The 15,640-nt window shown below is 44.3% G+C and overlaps 1 protein-coding gene across 1 annotated transcript; it reads right to left on the reverse strand.

The window, feature by feature from the left end:
• Window positions 1-4,505: 4,505 nt before the first annotated feature.
• LOC140877554 (uncharacterized) lies at window positions 4,506-14,992 on the reverse strand. The gene is made up of 5 exons (XM_073281092.1): window positions 13,826-14,992; window positions 12,544-13,783; window positions 11,727-11,969; window positions 11,522-11,614; window positions 4,506-4,654 (listed from the first exon to the last, which is right to left on the reverse strand). Exons 1-5 carry the CDS (start codon window positions 14,990-14,992, stop codon window positions 4,506-4,508), a joined length of 2,892 nt encoding a protein of 963 aa, XP_073137193.1.
• Between the last annotated feature and the right edge of the window lie 648 nt (window positions 14,993-15,640).

The raw sequence follows: 15,640 nt of genomic DNA on the forward strand, positions 1-15,640 counted from the left end.
TGCTTTCGTAAAAGTTTTTTCCAACACAATAGAATGTGTTGTTTACATTCAAATTTTCATTTTAAATTAATTTTCTTTTTATTAGCTATTCGCCATAATTTTTGTACTTTTTAGTAATTTTAAATTTATTTATTATGAATTTAATAAAAACAAAATTTCTAAATAATTAAAAATTTAAATAAATACTAAAATTTATTTTACCGATAATTAAAATTTTCAGCATAAATATGAATTTAGGAATTTCATATAATATTTTCTGTTTTACATGATAAAATTTTTGATTCAAAAGTTTTAATTTTTTTCTGGATAGAATGAATCATATAGTTACTTTACATGAATGAGCCAATGAGCCTCTAACTCATTGGGATGTGATCAACCCTTTTTAATAACTAAAAATTCTTGATTTTTCAAAATGTGTTTGATCTCGTTCTCCAGTACAAAGTATACTATTATATTGTCTTTATTTTTACATCGTGTAATATCTATGACTATATAATAAAGTAAGAGGGTACTATAATAACTACTTTTGGTATATTTATGTTAACTTCCATATTTACCCTTATTAACTACCATTAATCTAAATTTATCCTTATTAAATATCATTAATTTTATATATTATCAATTAATTTTCTAATAACTTAGTGGATTAATTTTCTATTTTAAAATAAAAATCAACTTCTTTTCAATGAATTTTTCATCTAACAAAATATAATATTTTAAAATACAAACAATATATACACACTTATTATGTGTGCAAAGACATTAATAATAATTAAGTTCATGCATCGTATGCACATAAAAATGAGTAATTAAGATTTCGTCAAAAAACAAAAAGGAGTAATTGATACTCACTAAAATTTGATGGTCCGGATCCCACTCAAGCCCAAAGCTTCAAGTTTAGAGATGAACCTAAAATCAAGCAAATAATGTTAGAGGAGGCCGGGAGGGTGTCCCGGCGTTGCATCCTCCGACGCTCAAGTCAGAGATGTGAACGAATAAGAGAAAGAGGAGCTTGGGCGCCCCTCGAAATGGAAATGAATTGAATTGAAATGGAAGGAGCAAACCCGTATTTATAGAAGGCAAAGTAGGGGACCATGAACACTTTGTAGGGGACCACGAGCACGTAGTTCACGCGCCTCTTTTTTAGAGCTCGTCCTCCAAAGACAACTCAAAGCACAAAACCAAGCTTACCACCCTAGAGCTTGTCCACCCTAGGGGTCGCCCGCCTTAGGGGGCGCCCACCTTGAGGCTTGCCCACCCTGAGTCTTGCCCACCCTGGGTCTCGCCCATCCTAGGCGAGCCTCTCCTCCACTGCCTTCATATACTCTTTCACATCTTCCTTTCAGATTATCATAAGCTTTCGACTTACCTTAGAGACCTCATGTCTAAGGTCCAACTAGACGGGGCTTTCCTTAACGCCTTAGGAGCCATAATACATCTTCTTCGATAATCCCCTGATGAGCCAGCCCTACCTCTAAAAGATGAGACTCGAACCTTAGTCTTTGGTTATGGGCCTTTATTGGGCTCAAGAGTTTGAGGGTTGCAGGTTGAAAATATTATTTTTCCTACTAAGGTCATAACCTAGTGGAGGAGTTTGAGGGTTGGAGGTTGAAAAACTTATTTTTCCTACTAAGGTCATAACCTACTAGAGGAGTTTGAGGGTTGGAGGTTGAAAATATTAATTTTCCTACTAAGGTCATAACCTAGTGGAGGAGTTTGAGGGTTGGAGGTTGAAAAACATATTTTTCTTACTAAGGTCATAACCTAGTTGAGGAGTTTGAGGGTTGGAGGTTGAAAAACATATTTTTCCTACTAAGGTCCTAACCTAGTGGAGGAGTTTGAGGGTTGGAGGTTGAAAAACATATTTTTCCTACTAAGGTCATAACCTAGTAGAGGAGTTTGAGGGTTGGAGGTCGAAAATACTATTTTTCCTACTAAGGTCATAACCTAGTAGAGGAGTTTGAGTGTTGGAGGTTGAAAAAGATATTTTTCCTAATAAGGTCATAACCTAGTGGAGGAGTTTGAGGGTTGGAGGTTGAAAAATATATTTTTCCTACTAAGGTCATAACCTAGTAGTGGAGTTTGAGGGTTGGAGGTTGAAAATATTATTTTTCCTACTAAGGTCGGTCATAACCTAGTGGAGGTGTTTGAGGGTTGGAGGTTGAAAAACATATTTTTTCTACTAAGGTCATAACCTAGTAGAGAAGTTTGAGGGTTGGAGGTTGAAAAACATATTTTTCCTACTAAGGTCATAACCTAGTGGAGGAGTTTGAGGGTTGGAGGTTGAAAAACATATTTTTCCTACTAAGGTCATAACCTAGTAGAGGAGTTTGAGGATTGGAGGTTGAAAAACATATTTTTCCAACTAAGGTCATAACCTAGTGTAGGAGTTTGAGGGTTGGTGGTTGAAAAACATATTTTTACTACTAAGGTCATAACCTAGTAAAGGAGTTTGAGGGTTGGAGGTTGAAAATATTATTTTTCCTACTAAGGTCATAACCTAGTAGAGGAGTTTGAGGGTTGGAGGTTGAAAAATATATTTTTCCTACTAAGGTCATAACCTAGTGGAGGAGTTTGAGGGTTGGAGGTTGAAAAACATATTTTTCCTACTAAGGTCATAACCTAGTAGAGGAGTTTGAGGGTTGGAGGTTGAAAATATTATTTTTCCTACTAAGGTCATAACCTAGTAGAGGAGTTTGAGGGTTGGAGGTTGAAAAATATATTTTTCCTACTAAAGTCATAACCTAGTAGAGAGTTTGAGGGTTGGAGGTTGAAAATATTATTTTTCCTATTAAGGTCATAACCTAGTAGAGGAGTTTGAGGGTTGGAGGTTGAAAAATATATTTTTCCTACTAAGGTCATAACCTAGTGGAGGAGTTTGAGGGTTGGAGGTTGAAAAACTTATTTTTCCTACTAAGGTCATAACCTAGTAGAGGATTTTGAGGTTTGGAGGTTGAAAAAATATTTTTCCTACTAAGTTCATAACCTAGTGGAGGAGTTTGAGGGTTGGAGGTTGAAAAACATATTTTTTCTACTAAGGTCATAACTTAGTAGAGGAGTTTGAGGGTTGGAGGTTGAAAAACATATTTTTCCTACTAAGGTTATAACCTAGTAGAGAGTTTGAGGGTTGAAGGTTGAAAATATTATTTTTCCTACTAAGGTTATAACCTAGTAGATGAGTTTCAGGGTTGGAGGTTAGAATTAATGTTGTAGTATGCGGTGCGCCATGAGAAAATTAACAATTGCAAATGGAGAAAAATTTATACATCCAAGAAAAGCAAGAAGATGAATTTCATATGTCCATGAATATTGCGACGCAAAATGATGAAACATAAAAGTCATACATGTCATATTTGCATGTCAAAAGTAAAGACGGAAGATAAAACAGTATTCATCATGACAAAATAAGCACCTAAAGGCGCACATCGTCCACGGCGATGATGACAAAACATAAATAAATCAGCATGAGCCTAGATATCCGATGGAAGGCTCGCCAAAAGATCTCTAAGGCTAATGAAATCAGCGGAGGCTCCTGGAGGAGGGTATCCATTGTCCTTGAACTGCTTCACGGCACCCGTGAAGCCCACGTCCAAGTACCGAAATGCCTTGGGACCGAAAATCTCTTTGAACTCCTCGCATTTGAGGAATTCTTCCTTGAAGGATGATCTCTCTCGAGCTAGTTCTTCTTGGTGTTCCTGTTGTGCCTTAGCTTGGAAAGACTCCATCTCCTCCTTTAATTTCTAGATCTCCATCTCATGACTCCTCCTTAGCTGCTGGAGCTCATCCTCCTTCTTCATTAGTTGCTCGTCAGATTCAGTCTTCAACTGTTGCAGCTCATGGTCGCGTGTTCTTTGTGACTCCTCAATCTTGGCCGCAAGCCCGTCAATGATGGACTTGTTCTTCGAGTTTTTGAGAATGATTTTCTTGAAGGAGTTGACGCGTGCAACCAACTCTCCTAAACACATGGCACCCTGAAACAAAAGATCAAATATGAACAGTGTAAGAATGAAGTTATAGCACATGATTATAAATAAGGAACTTAAAAAAGGAAGAAAGAGAGCTTACTTCTGTGATGCTACTGCAAGTGCGACTGACGAAGTCGAAGTACTGGAGAGAGCTCAAAAATGCGTCATCAGCAGTAGATGGAAGATTGTATAGGAGCCGATGCGCAATGCGATTGGGACCGCATCCCATGATGGTCAACTCTAGGGTATTCGAGTGGTATATGCTCGGACCCGTGTGAGGGTTACCTGGCTGGCTGAACTCTGTTTCCTCTGAAGAGGAGAGAGATGCAATCGAATTCATATAGAGCTTCCGTTTTCCATTGGATTCAACTGAAGGGCTTGGACTGGCGGGAATCTTCTCCTTGCCACGAGCACGAGAAGTCTTAACTTTTGGAGAGGTAAGAGAATCGGACTTCTTGGAGGCTTTCTTAGGCGGAACTTGCTTCTTATTGGTAGGGATGAGGGACCTTCATCTTTCTTGACAGTGGCAGAGGCCTTCGCCTATTTTTTCTTGGGTGGCTCAGCTTGAGAATCTTTCTTGGGATTAGAGGCGGTTAAAGCCAGTTGTTTCTTGGGAACAGGTGATGAACCACCAGCTTTCTCCTTCTTCTCAAGCTCACGAAGGAATATGACATTCATGAATCTAGTCTCTGCAAAGATGATGATGTGAAAGCATGAGAATATTAGAATGTATTAGCCCATAACCAAAATCAGTGATTAAGGGATTAATCCACGCTAATTAAATAAATTGAGTACCAGACGGATCGGAAGCTCCGATGCAGGATCGGATGTCCCGATCGAGATCGGAAGCTCCGATGGTATTACGTCGACATGACGTGTGGCAGGATCGGAAGCTCCGATCAGGATCGGAAGATCCGATCACCCCTATCCAAAGTCAACAAGTGATATTTTGACACGTGGTAGATCAGGATCTTCGGAAGCTCCGATGGCAGGATCGGATGTTCCGATCGAGGTTCGAAAGTTCCGATCGAGGATCGGAGGCTCCGATCGTTGTCTATAAATAGAAGGCCGAGAATTCACTTTCAATTGCCAATTCCGGATTTTCTCTCTACTCTAGTCGTATTCGAGTTGTTCTAGCCTTTCTAGGCTTGACCCGGGAGTCGTCGAGGCGTTCGAAAGTTATAGCAGAGTTGTGCCCAAGTTTTGGTGGCATCGACATCAAAGGGCTAACGACAGAAGAAGGTATAGTTTTTGCTTCCTATTAATATTTAGGAGTATGCAATAGCTTAGTTGAGGCTTTTAGAGTACTATAATTATAGTAGTATCATTTGGTAGTGTAGAGCAGACTATAGGCGTGGACCTAGAGTTGGTAGAGCTTGCTCTGATTTGAGGTACGAAAGTACTGTTCGAGATATCCTGACTGAGTATTCATGTATTATGTGACTGCATGGTTTATATGTCATTGATTTATGTTGCATTCATTTGCATACTGAGCTATCTCCTTCAAGATGTCTGTTAGTAGGGTTTTTCCCTATCTTGTTAGTGGTTGGACTTCCATCGATTTGGGTCCGGCATATCCACTGGTATTATGGTATGGGAGCCACCTCCTGAAGCGACGGCACAGCGTGCTACATACCAGGGCCCGGTCTGTCTCTGTTATCTGATCCTTGACATCGAGTTTATAGGGAGTTCACTTTGCATGCATGTATACTCATACTCTCGTACTGAGCATTTTATGCTCACGTCTCGTACTATGTGTTTCTGGACACCCTATTTCATGGGGCAGGTTTGCGATTGGATGAGGCGGGTGGATCCAAGAGGGGCTAGGCAGTGGTTGGTCAGCTGGAGCTTCGCCTAGGTTTTTATTTCTGTTGTTATTGGATTGATACAGTTGTTCGATCTGGTTGTATAATATTTGGTTATTTATAGATTCCTTGCCTTGGGATTGTATAATGTTTATGGTTTTCGCAGTTATATTCTGATATCCTTTAATTAAGTTAATTACATGCCTAAGTTCTGTTTAGTAGGTGATCCAGGTAAGGGTCACTACATTTATGGTATCAGAGCATGCAAAGTATTCTTGGGATTTAGATTCTACATAAGATAACCATTAGGTTAATTTTGTAGATGGCAGATCGTGACGACCAGAGTTCTCATGGCAGTATTGGTGGGCGTTGGGGTGATGCCGACCGGGAGCCTCGTCGGGAACGCCGCCATCGTCATCGAGATGAGGACCATTTCAGTGTACGTCGATTCTTGCAGATGGGGCCTAAGCCCTTGGTTGGAGGTGAGTCTCCGGAGGATGCGGAGAACTGGTTAGACCGCATGGAGACGACTTTTCAGACTTTCCAATGCACCGAGGAGCAGAAGATGGAAAACTGGGTTATCTTTTGGATGGACGTGCGCGCAGGTAGTGGAGGTTTACTTCTTCACCTTTTGTTACGGCGAGAGGAGTGTCCACTTGGGCCGAGTTCCGCACAGCTTTTCAGAAGCTGTATTTTCCTCCTGCACTCCGTCAGTCGAAGGCGGGCGAGCTACTGAGTCTGCGACAGGGAGCTATGTCTATTGATGAGTATCAGCAGAAGTTCTTTGATCTGCTATCCTATTGCCCCGAGATTGCCGACAGCTCCAAGATGAAGTATAATTTGTTCCTTCAGGGACTTAACCCTGAGATCCATGACAGTGTGGCGGTTGGTGACGACATGTCCTACGAGGGTTTGGTGATCTGTTGTCACCAGGCGGAGGACAGCATTCGACGGAACAGGTCTTTCTCTCAGTCGAGACCTGCGAGTTCTTTGGGTCCCCGTGCCCAATCTTTCAAGAAGTCTGGATCTACTTCTTCTTCCTGTGGCTCTGCTGGTGTTGTCCGTTTCGGAAATAAGGACAAGTGCGATCACTGTGGGAAGAACCATCCATCCGACAAGTGTCGTAGAGCTTCTGGAGCTTGTTTCCATTGTGGGGAGACTGGTCATATCCAGAGGGATTGTCCACTATCTAGGGGAGGCAGTTCTAGTTCTGGTTCAGGATCTGGTTCTCAGGCCACCGTTCAGCAGAGGTCGCAGGGACAGCCTGCTGGGAGTTCTCATTTGAGGCCACGTGCTTCTGGCCAGGTGTTTGCCCTGAGACATGATCAGGCAGTGGAGGAGAATGAGAAAGTCATCGCAGGTACATTTCTGCGTTATGGTATACCTGCTCTTGTACTTATTGACACCGGTGCATCTCATTCCTTCATTTCTGCACGTTTTGTTCAAAGGCATAAGTTACCATGCATTGCACTATACATAGTGATGTCTATTTCTACTCTGACGGGCCAATCTGCTTTGGCTAAGCGTCTAGTGATGGGATGCCCTTTAGAGTTCGAGGGGAACATTCTGTTAGCGAATCTCATGGTTCTTGCGATGGATGATTTTGATTGCATTCTGGGAATAGAAATGTTGACTACCTATCGAGCTTCAGTGGACTGCTATCAAAGATTAGTACGCTTTCATCCGGAAGGGAGTGAGAGCTGGTTTTTTTATGGAAAGGGAGCGCGACCCCCGATTCCTTTGGTATCAGCTTTGAGAGCCTGTCGAGCTCTAGAGTCTGGCGGGGAAAGCTACCTTATCTATGCAGTTGATTTGTCCGTGGAGGGTATTGGGATAGAGAGTATTACTGTTGTGGATGAATTTCCAGATGTATTTCCTGATGAGATTCCGGGTTTTCCTCCTGTTAGGAAAGTCGAGTTTGACATAGAGTTGATGCCGAGTACTTCGCCTATTTCTCGAGCACCGTATCGTCTGGCTCCGTCAGAAATGCGTGAGTTGAAGAATCAGCTACATGATCTTTGGAAAAGGGGTACATTCGTCCTAGTGTATCTCCATGGGGAGCTCCTGTTCTTTTTGTAAAGAAGAAGGATGGGTCGATGCGGCTGAGCATTGACTATCGGCAGCTGAATCGAGTCACTGTGAAGAACAAGTATCCTTTGCCTCGTATTGATGACTTGTTTGATCAGCTGCAGAGCACATCAGTTTACTCCAAGATTGACTTGAGATCTGGGTATCATCTGTTGAGAGTCCGAGATCAGGACGTAGCCAAGACTGCATTTCATACTCGCTATGGGCATTACGAGTTTCTAGTGATGTCATTTAGTTTGACTAATGCGCCGGCTATATTCATGGATCTGATGAACCGTGTCTTCAGGGAGTATTTGGACAAGTTTGTCGTGGTCTTCATTGACGACATCTTGGTGTATTCGCGTAATACAGAAGAGCATGTTTCTCACTTGCGGTTGGTGCTGCAGACTCTTCAAGATGAGCAGTTGTACGCCAAGCTGAGCAAGTGTGAATTCTGGATGGATCGAGTGGTCTTTCTTGGCCATATCATATCCAGGGAGGGGATTTCATATGATCCAAGCAATATTGAGGCGGTGCTTAATTGGTCGCGTCCGACGACGGTTTCTGAGATCCGTAGCTTTCTGGGTCTAGCAGGATATTATCGTCGCTTCATTTTGAACTTCTCTCAGTTAGCTCGACCTTTGACGCAGCTTACCCGCAAGGGTGTGGATTTCGAGAGGTCCTCCGAGTGTGAGGAGAATTTCTATGAGCTTCGACGGCGGTTGACTTCTGCGCCAGTGTTGGCATTACCGTCAGGATCTGGAGGGAATGTGGTATACACTGATGCTTCTCTTCAGGGGTTAGGTTGTGTCCTGACTCAGAATGGGCATGTGATTGCATACGCTTCTAGACAGCTGAAGCTTCACGAGGACAACTACCCAGTCCATGATTTGGAATTGGCAGCCATTGTGTTTGCTTTGAAGATCTGGCGTCATTATCTGTATGGCGAGAAATTTGAGATCTTCACCGACCACAAGAGTCTCAAATATTTGTTCACTTAGGCGGAATTGAACATGAGGCAGAGACGTTGGATGGACTTACTTAAGGACTATGATTGCAAGATTAAGTACCATCCGGGAGCTGCTAATCTCACCGCTGATGCTTTGAGTCGCAAGGTGCGACTATCCGTACTTCAGACTTGTTCGATGTCTAGTGCGATCAGTGAATGTTGTACTTCAGGATATAATTTCAAGCATAAGAAAGGTATGCATAGTATCCAGATGTTTGCAATATTATCTGAGCCAGCTTTGTATTCGCGGATTCGAGATGCTCAGATGTCTGATTCGAAGACCCAGCGTTTAGCTCGTCTAGCTAACGAGGGTAGCTCATCTGGATTTTATTATCAGTCAGATGGCTTTCTGTGTTTGTCCGGTAGACTTGTGATTCCGCATGATGTAGAGTTGCGAGAGGAGATTTTGTCTCAGGCGCATCGCACTAAGTTGAGTATTCATCCTGGGAGAAACAAGATGTACAAGGATCTACGTACTCGTTTCTGGTGGAAGGGAATGAAACGCAGTGTTTATCAGTTTGTTTCGAGATGTTTGGTGTGTCAACAGGTCAAGGCAGAGCACCGACGACCTGGAGGGTTTCTTCACAGTCTGCCTATTCCTGAATGGAAATGGGAGTTTATCACAATGGACTTTGTGACTCATTTTCCAGTATCCCCGAGGAACTGTGATGCTATCTGGGTTGTGGTGGACCGACTCACCAAGTCAGCGCATTTCATTGCCTATAGCCGGGAGTACAATGTGGATCGTATGGCACGGTTGTACATTCAGGAGATCGTTCGACTTCATGGAGTGCCTGTGAGCATTGTCAGCGATCGGGACCCCAGGTTTACTTCTAGATTCTGGGGGAGTGTTCAGCGTGCGATGGGTAATACTATCAGTTTGAGTACTACCTATCATCCGAAGACTGATGGTCAGTCAGAGCGCACTATCCGTACTTTGGAGGATATTCTTAGAGCGTGCGTCATGGATTTTGGTTCAGCCTGGCAGGATCATTTGCCATTGATCGAGTTCGCGTCCAACAACAGCTGTCATACTAGCATTGGGATGGCACATTTTGAGGCATTGTACGGACGACGTTGTCGTACTCCACTTTTCAGGGAAGAAGTGGGGGAGAGACAGGCTGAGGGACCGGAGTTTATCCAGCAGGAGGTAGACATTGTTGATCAGATCAAGAAACGGATTAAGATTGCACAGGATCGTCAGGCCAGCTATGCTAACACCAAGCGTAGGCCTTTGCAGTTCGATATCGGGGAGAAAGTGTTTCTGAGAGTGTCACCTTTCCGCAAAATTCTCAGATTTGGCCTTAAGGGCAAGTTGTCTCCCAGGTTTATCGGTCCATTTTAGATCTTGGAGAGCATTGGCGAGTTGGCTTATCGACTAACTCTGCCACCGCATCTTTCCAGTATTCACGACGTGTTCCACGTATGTCTGTTGCGACGGTATGTGGCGGATGAGTCTCATATTCTGTAGCGATCTGAGGTTCAGGTGAGCAAGGATTTGACCTATGTTGAAAAACCTATTCGTATCCTGGATTATAAGGATAAGGTTTTGCGAAACAAAGTCATTCCTTTGGTTTTAGTTCAGTGGCAGCGCCGAGGCACTGAGGAAGCTACTTGGGAGCTTGAGGACAGGATGCGTGAAGACCATCCTGAGTTGTTTTGATTTCATTCTTTAAGTTGTATTCAGTTGCAAACTCTGTAAACGTTTGATTTGAAATAAAGAATATTTTTTATTTCCGTATTACATTCAGTACTTAAGATCTGATTTCGAGGACGAAATATCTTAAGTGGGGGAGAATGTAGTAGCCCGTAACTAAAATCAGTGATTAAAGGATTAATCCATGCTAATTAAATAAATTGAGTACCGAACGGATCGGAAGCTCCGATGCAGGATCGGACGTTCCGATCGAGATCGGAAGCTCCGATGGTATTACGTCAAGCATGACGTGTGGCAGGATCGGAAGCTCCGATCAGGATCGAAAGTTCCGATCACCCCTATCCGAAGTCAACAAGTGATATTTTGACACATGGCAGATCAGGATCTTCGGAAGCTCCGATGGCAGGATCGGACGTTCCAATCAAGGTTCGAAATTTCCGATCGTTGTCTATAAATAGAAGGCCGAGAATTCACTTTCAATTGCCAATTCCAGATTTTCTCTCTACTCTAGTCGTATTCGAGTTGTTCTAGCCTTCCTAGGCTTGACCCGGGAGTCGTCGAGGCATTCGGAAGTCATAGCAGAGTTGTGCCCAAGTTCTGGTGGCTTCGACATCAAAGGGCTAACGACGGACGAAGGTATAGCTTTTGCTTCCTATTAATATTTAGGAGTATGCAATGGCTTAGTTGAGGCTTTTAGAGCACTATAATGATAGTAATATCATTTTTTTTTGTAAACATAAAAAAGAAATACAAATAAAACCTAATGGAGGAGGGGGACTAGGCCAAGACCTCCCCAAAAGGCTATACAAAGTTAATTAGAACATCAGAACAGCTAAGGTATCGAAAAATATACAACCAAAGCATCCCTAGGAAATAAGTATAAACAAATAACATCAAAGATAGCTAACTAAGTCAACGTCAGCAGTCATCCTGAGCAGCAAAAGCTAGAAGAGAACCACAGCTCGGCCCAGCAAAATCAAAAACGGACACTGAGGCGCGAAGAGTGGCTGGTATCAACCTGTGCAGTAAAACCTAGAGGAGATCCACAACTCCAGGCCAGCAAAATCAAATCCAACACTAAAGCGTGAAAAGAGGCTGGCACCATCCAGAGCTGAACAACAGATCAAAGCTATGCAAGAAATATGTCCAAAAGTCATGATCAGCTGGGAAGTCACTATACGTAGGCCGCGAGGAAAAAGAGGAGCGACCGCAAACCAGCAGACCCAGAGCAAAAAAGCAGGAAAATGGCGAAGGAAACTCAAGCCATATCCTAACTCCCAAGAAGACTGGAAATCCAAAAAGCGAGGGGCACGAGAGATCTCCCACAAAACATCCAAACAACAGCAAGAACCAGGCAAGGAGAAGCACAGAGAACGCCTGGTGATCCATCACCCTGAAGAAGCAAAGCAAGCGACAGGGGAACAGACTAACTCCAAAAACTCCGAAAAAGGGCCGGAGAGTTGTACCTGCAAAGAAAAATAAATAGCTACATATATCTAAATCTAGGATGACCTAGACCAAAAAGGAGAGAAAACAAAGAAAAAGAAAGCCCAAGAGAAACGGCTATAAGCGAGCGTGAGGCTCTAAGAAAACCTAGATCTAAGGTAAGGAAGCCCGGAAGAGTCAGAACGGGCCAACGCAGCGATGGGAGTGGTTAAAGGAACACCAATCTCCAACAAACACTGCCTATGATCATGAGACTGCCGCGCCAATGCATCCGCAACCGAATTCCCTTCCCGATAGATATGCGAGAAATGAACCGGCCTATTCCGCACCAAAACACGCGTCCTCGAAAAAATATGGTCCAAATCCCAACGGCACCTCTGAGATCTAATAATCTGAATAGCAATCTGGGAATCAGTCTCAATCCAAAGGGGAAAAAGGCTAAGGTCAGAACAGAGAAGAATACCCCTCCAAATCGCCTAGAGTTCTGTACGGACATTGGTTCCCAAACCAATGAACTCACTAAAAAATGCCAAGACCCTACCAGAAGAATCCCGGACAACCTCCCCCCCCCCACAGACGACTCACCCGGGTTACCTCTCGAGCTCCCATCCACATTGAGCTTGAAGGACCCAGGTGGAGGCCTCAACCAACGGACGATCGCAGTCTTGTGAATCCGTTGGAGGCCGACCGAAATGCCCATCTTCCTCGCAGCCTGCAAAGCCCCCAGCCAAAGATGGGGCTTGATAACAGTTGCGGAATGAGCAAGTCTCAAATAAGACAAAATTTTGAACTTAACCTTCTCCGCAGAGTAGGGTAAGTGACGGTGCTTAGTATCATTGCGTGCAGTCCAGAGGAACCAAAGCACGACAAAAGGAATGAATTCCCTCACATTACCCCCCGGAGACCACTCGCGACCCCTTTTCCAAGCACTGAGAAACAGACTGAAGTTCTCAGTGGCAGGGATGCGAACTCTAAAGATAGCCCCAAAGAAATGCCACACAGAGCGGGCGATGGGACCGTCGATGAAAATGTGAGTGAATGTCTCCGACATCTCACAGCACTGGCACTTGGACACAAGGGAGAAACCCCGCTGCTGGAGCACCTCATCCACAGGCAACCACCGATGCCAAAACCTCCACAGAAAGAAGGACATGGTGGGCCTCATCCAGCGTCCCCAACAGGGAGTAAAGATATCCGAGACCGAGCCTCTCGGTCTGACCTGCTCCCAAGCAGATCTCACAGAAAAGGCACCATCGGTGCTTTGGATCCAGATAGTCGCATCTGGCTCATCCACCAAAACAGGAATCTGAACGATCTCCTCCGCCACCGAGGGAGCGACGACAGCGCAAAGGAGATCAAAATCCCAGTCTCCCTCCAAAAGAAAGCTGAAAACATGCACACACCGATCCCCTCTGACATTACACCTGCCCGACAAAGGGGCATCACCCAACCAAGTATCATCCCAAAAAGAGACATCCCCAAGACCAATCCTCCACCGGATACCAAGCTCCGCACGAGGTCTAATCTGGAGCAAGCGCCTCCAAGTGGGGGAAATGGTTCCACGAGAAGGAGCACAAATAGGGCTGAAAGTCCGGCAATACTTCCTCAAAAGGAATCTCGCCCAGAGAGAGGAACCCTGCCGGAATCTGAACCACAGCTTCATGGAAAATCTGTCAACAATGTCCTTGAGACTGTGAAAACCCAGGCCCCCTTCTTTCACAGGGAGACAGGCGCGAGACCATCGGGCCCAGTGCCAATTCTTCTCTAAGGGTCTGGAGCCCCAAAGAAAAGCATTGAAAATACGCTCCAATTTCTCCAAAACAGCCAAAGGAGGCTGGATCACCTAGCAGAGATAGATTGGGATCGAAAGGAGCACACTGCGGATCAGCATCATCCTACTCCCAGGAGCAAGGGAACGGGACTCCCAACCCTCCAGCTTTTTCCGGACCGACTGCAGAAGAGGCTCAAAGAGATAGCACTTGCGGTTCCCACGGAAAAGCGGAGCTCCAAGGTATTTCAAGGGCAGCTGCCCCTCCGCAAATCCAGTGATTTGCAGCAAACGGGAGCGGCGACGAGCGGTCCAGCCCGGAGGAAAGATCATAGCACTCTTGGCCACATTAACGAGCTGGCCCGAGAAATTTTCATAGTGAGCCAGAAAATCTTTGAGACGCTGAAGACCACGGGATCCCCCATTGGAAAAAATAATGACATCATCAGCATAGGCCAAATGGGAAATTGGCAAATCACACCCAGACCGATACCTCAAATCAGCATGCTGGAGGAACAACCGGTCCAAGCCACGGGACAGATACTCCGCTCCAAGAACAAAGAGGAGGGGAGATAACGGGTCACCCTGTCTCAGGCCCCTCGAGGAAGCAAAGAAACCAGCAGGGGTGCCATTGACATTAACCGAGAACTTGCAAAAAGAAATGCAAGCCCTCACCATTCTCACAACCTGCTCCGAAAAACCAAACCTTCGGAGGACATCCAGAAGAAAAGACCATTGGACTCTATCATAGGCCTTAACCATGTCCAATTTCAGAATGACATTACCACCACGGGCAGGGAGATTAAGATTGTGAGTGAGCTCATGCGCAAGAAGGATATTGTCGGCAATCATCCGCCCCGGAACAAACCCACTCTGACTCTGAGAAACGATTCTCCCCACCACCGACCGCAGACGAGAGTATAAAAGCTTCGAGATAATCTTGTTGGAAACATTACACAAGCTGATGGGACAGAAGTCCATCCAAGCTTGCGCACCCTCGACTTTGGGGATCAAAGTGATCGTGGTGGCAGTGAAGCCTTGGGGCATAAGAGAGCCCCGAAAGAAATCAAGGACAGCGTCCATGACATCATGCTGCACAAAATCCCAGCAGCTCTGAAAGAAAACCGAAGAAAACCCATCGGGGCCCGCCACACTATCCCGAGGGATGGAAAAGATGACAGCACGTACCTCCTCCAAGTAAGGTGCGGCGGCAAAGCTATGGTTCTCCTCCTCCGAAATCTCCGAGGAGAAGCCAGAAAAATCCGGAAGATCCATAACAAAAGGATCTCCAGTGAGGAGGCGCTCGAAATTTTTGGAAAACGCGGCGATCAGATAAATTAGGATTGATACCCGGTGCAGCGGAAGTTTAAAATTTTTGTATGAAACGATTCCATAATAGGTATCAACCTTACGATTAAATTGTGTGTGTAAAAATTAAATAACAATTATAAAATTTTTACCTTTAATCTCGAATCGAGATTTTGGACACCAACAGATTTCTCTGCTCTTGTTGTATATCCCTGGAACTGATGGACGAACTGTTCTTCAATCAGGTCCACGAACGGATATTTAATCCCTCTGATAGATTGCACTAGAAAATCTATCAGAAGTTTCTACGAAGAGATTAACGAATTTGATCCGTTAAACCAGACTGTAATTCAAAATCACGGGCTGGATTTTTCTCAAGCAGAGGGAGAAGGGGGGGCGGCCACAATAAAATAAAATTAGGGTTTTCGAAAATTATTTTATGACCTGTTGTCTGTAATTTCTGTACTGCATTAACTTATTTATAATGTAGGCCACTAACAGCTTAGGGCCCATTAGTCATAAGTTCAAGCCCGACAAGCAAAGCCCGCATGTTCAGAAATTAATATAAAATTCATCGTGACTCTGATTGATAAACCGATTTCACCAATGTGCACA

This window comes from Henckelia pumila, chromosome 2 (assembly GCF_033568475.1).
Source record: "Henckelia pumila isolate YLH828 chromosome 2, ASM3356847v2, whole genome shotgun sequence".
NCBI classification, from domain to species: Eukaryota; Viridiplantae; Streptophyta; class Magnoliopsida; order Lamiales; family Gesneriaceae; genus Henckelia; species Henckelia pumila.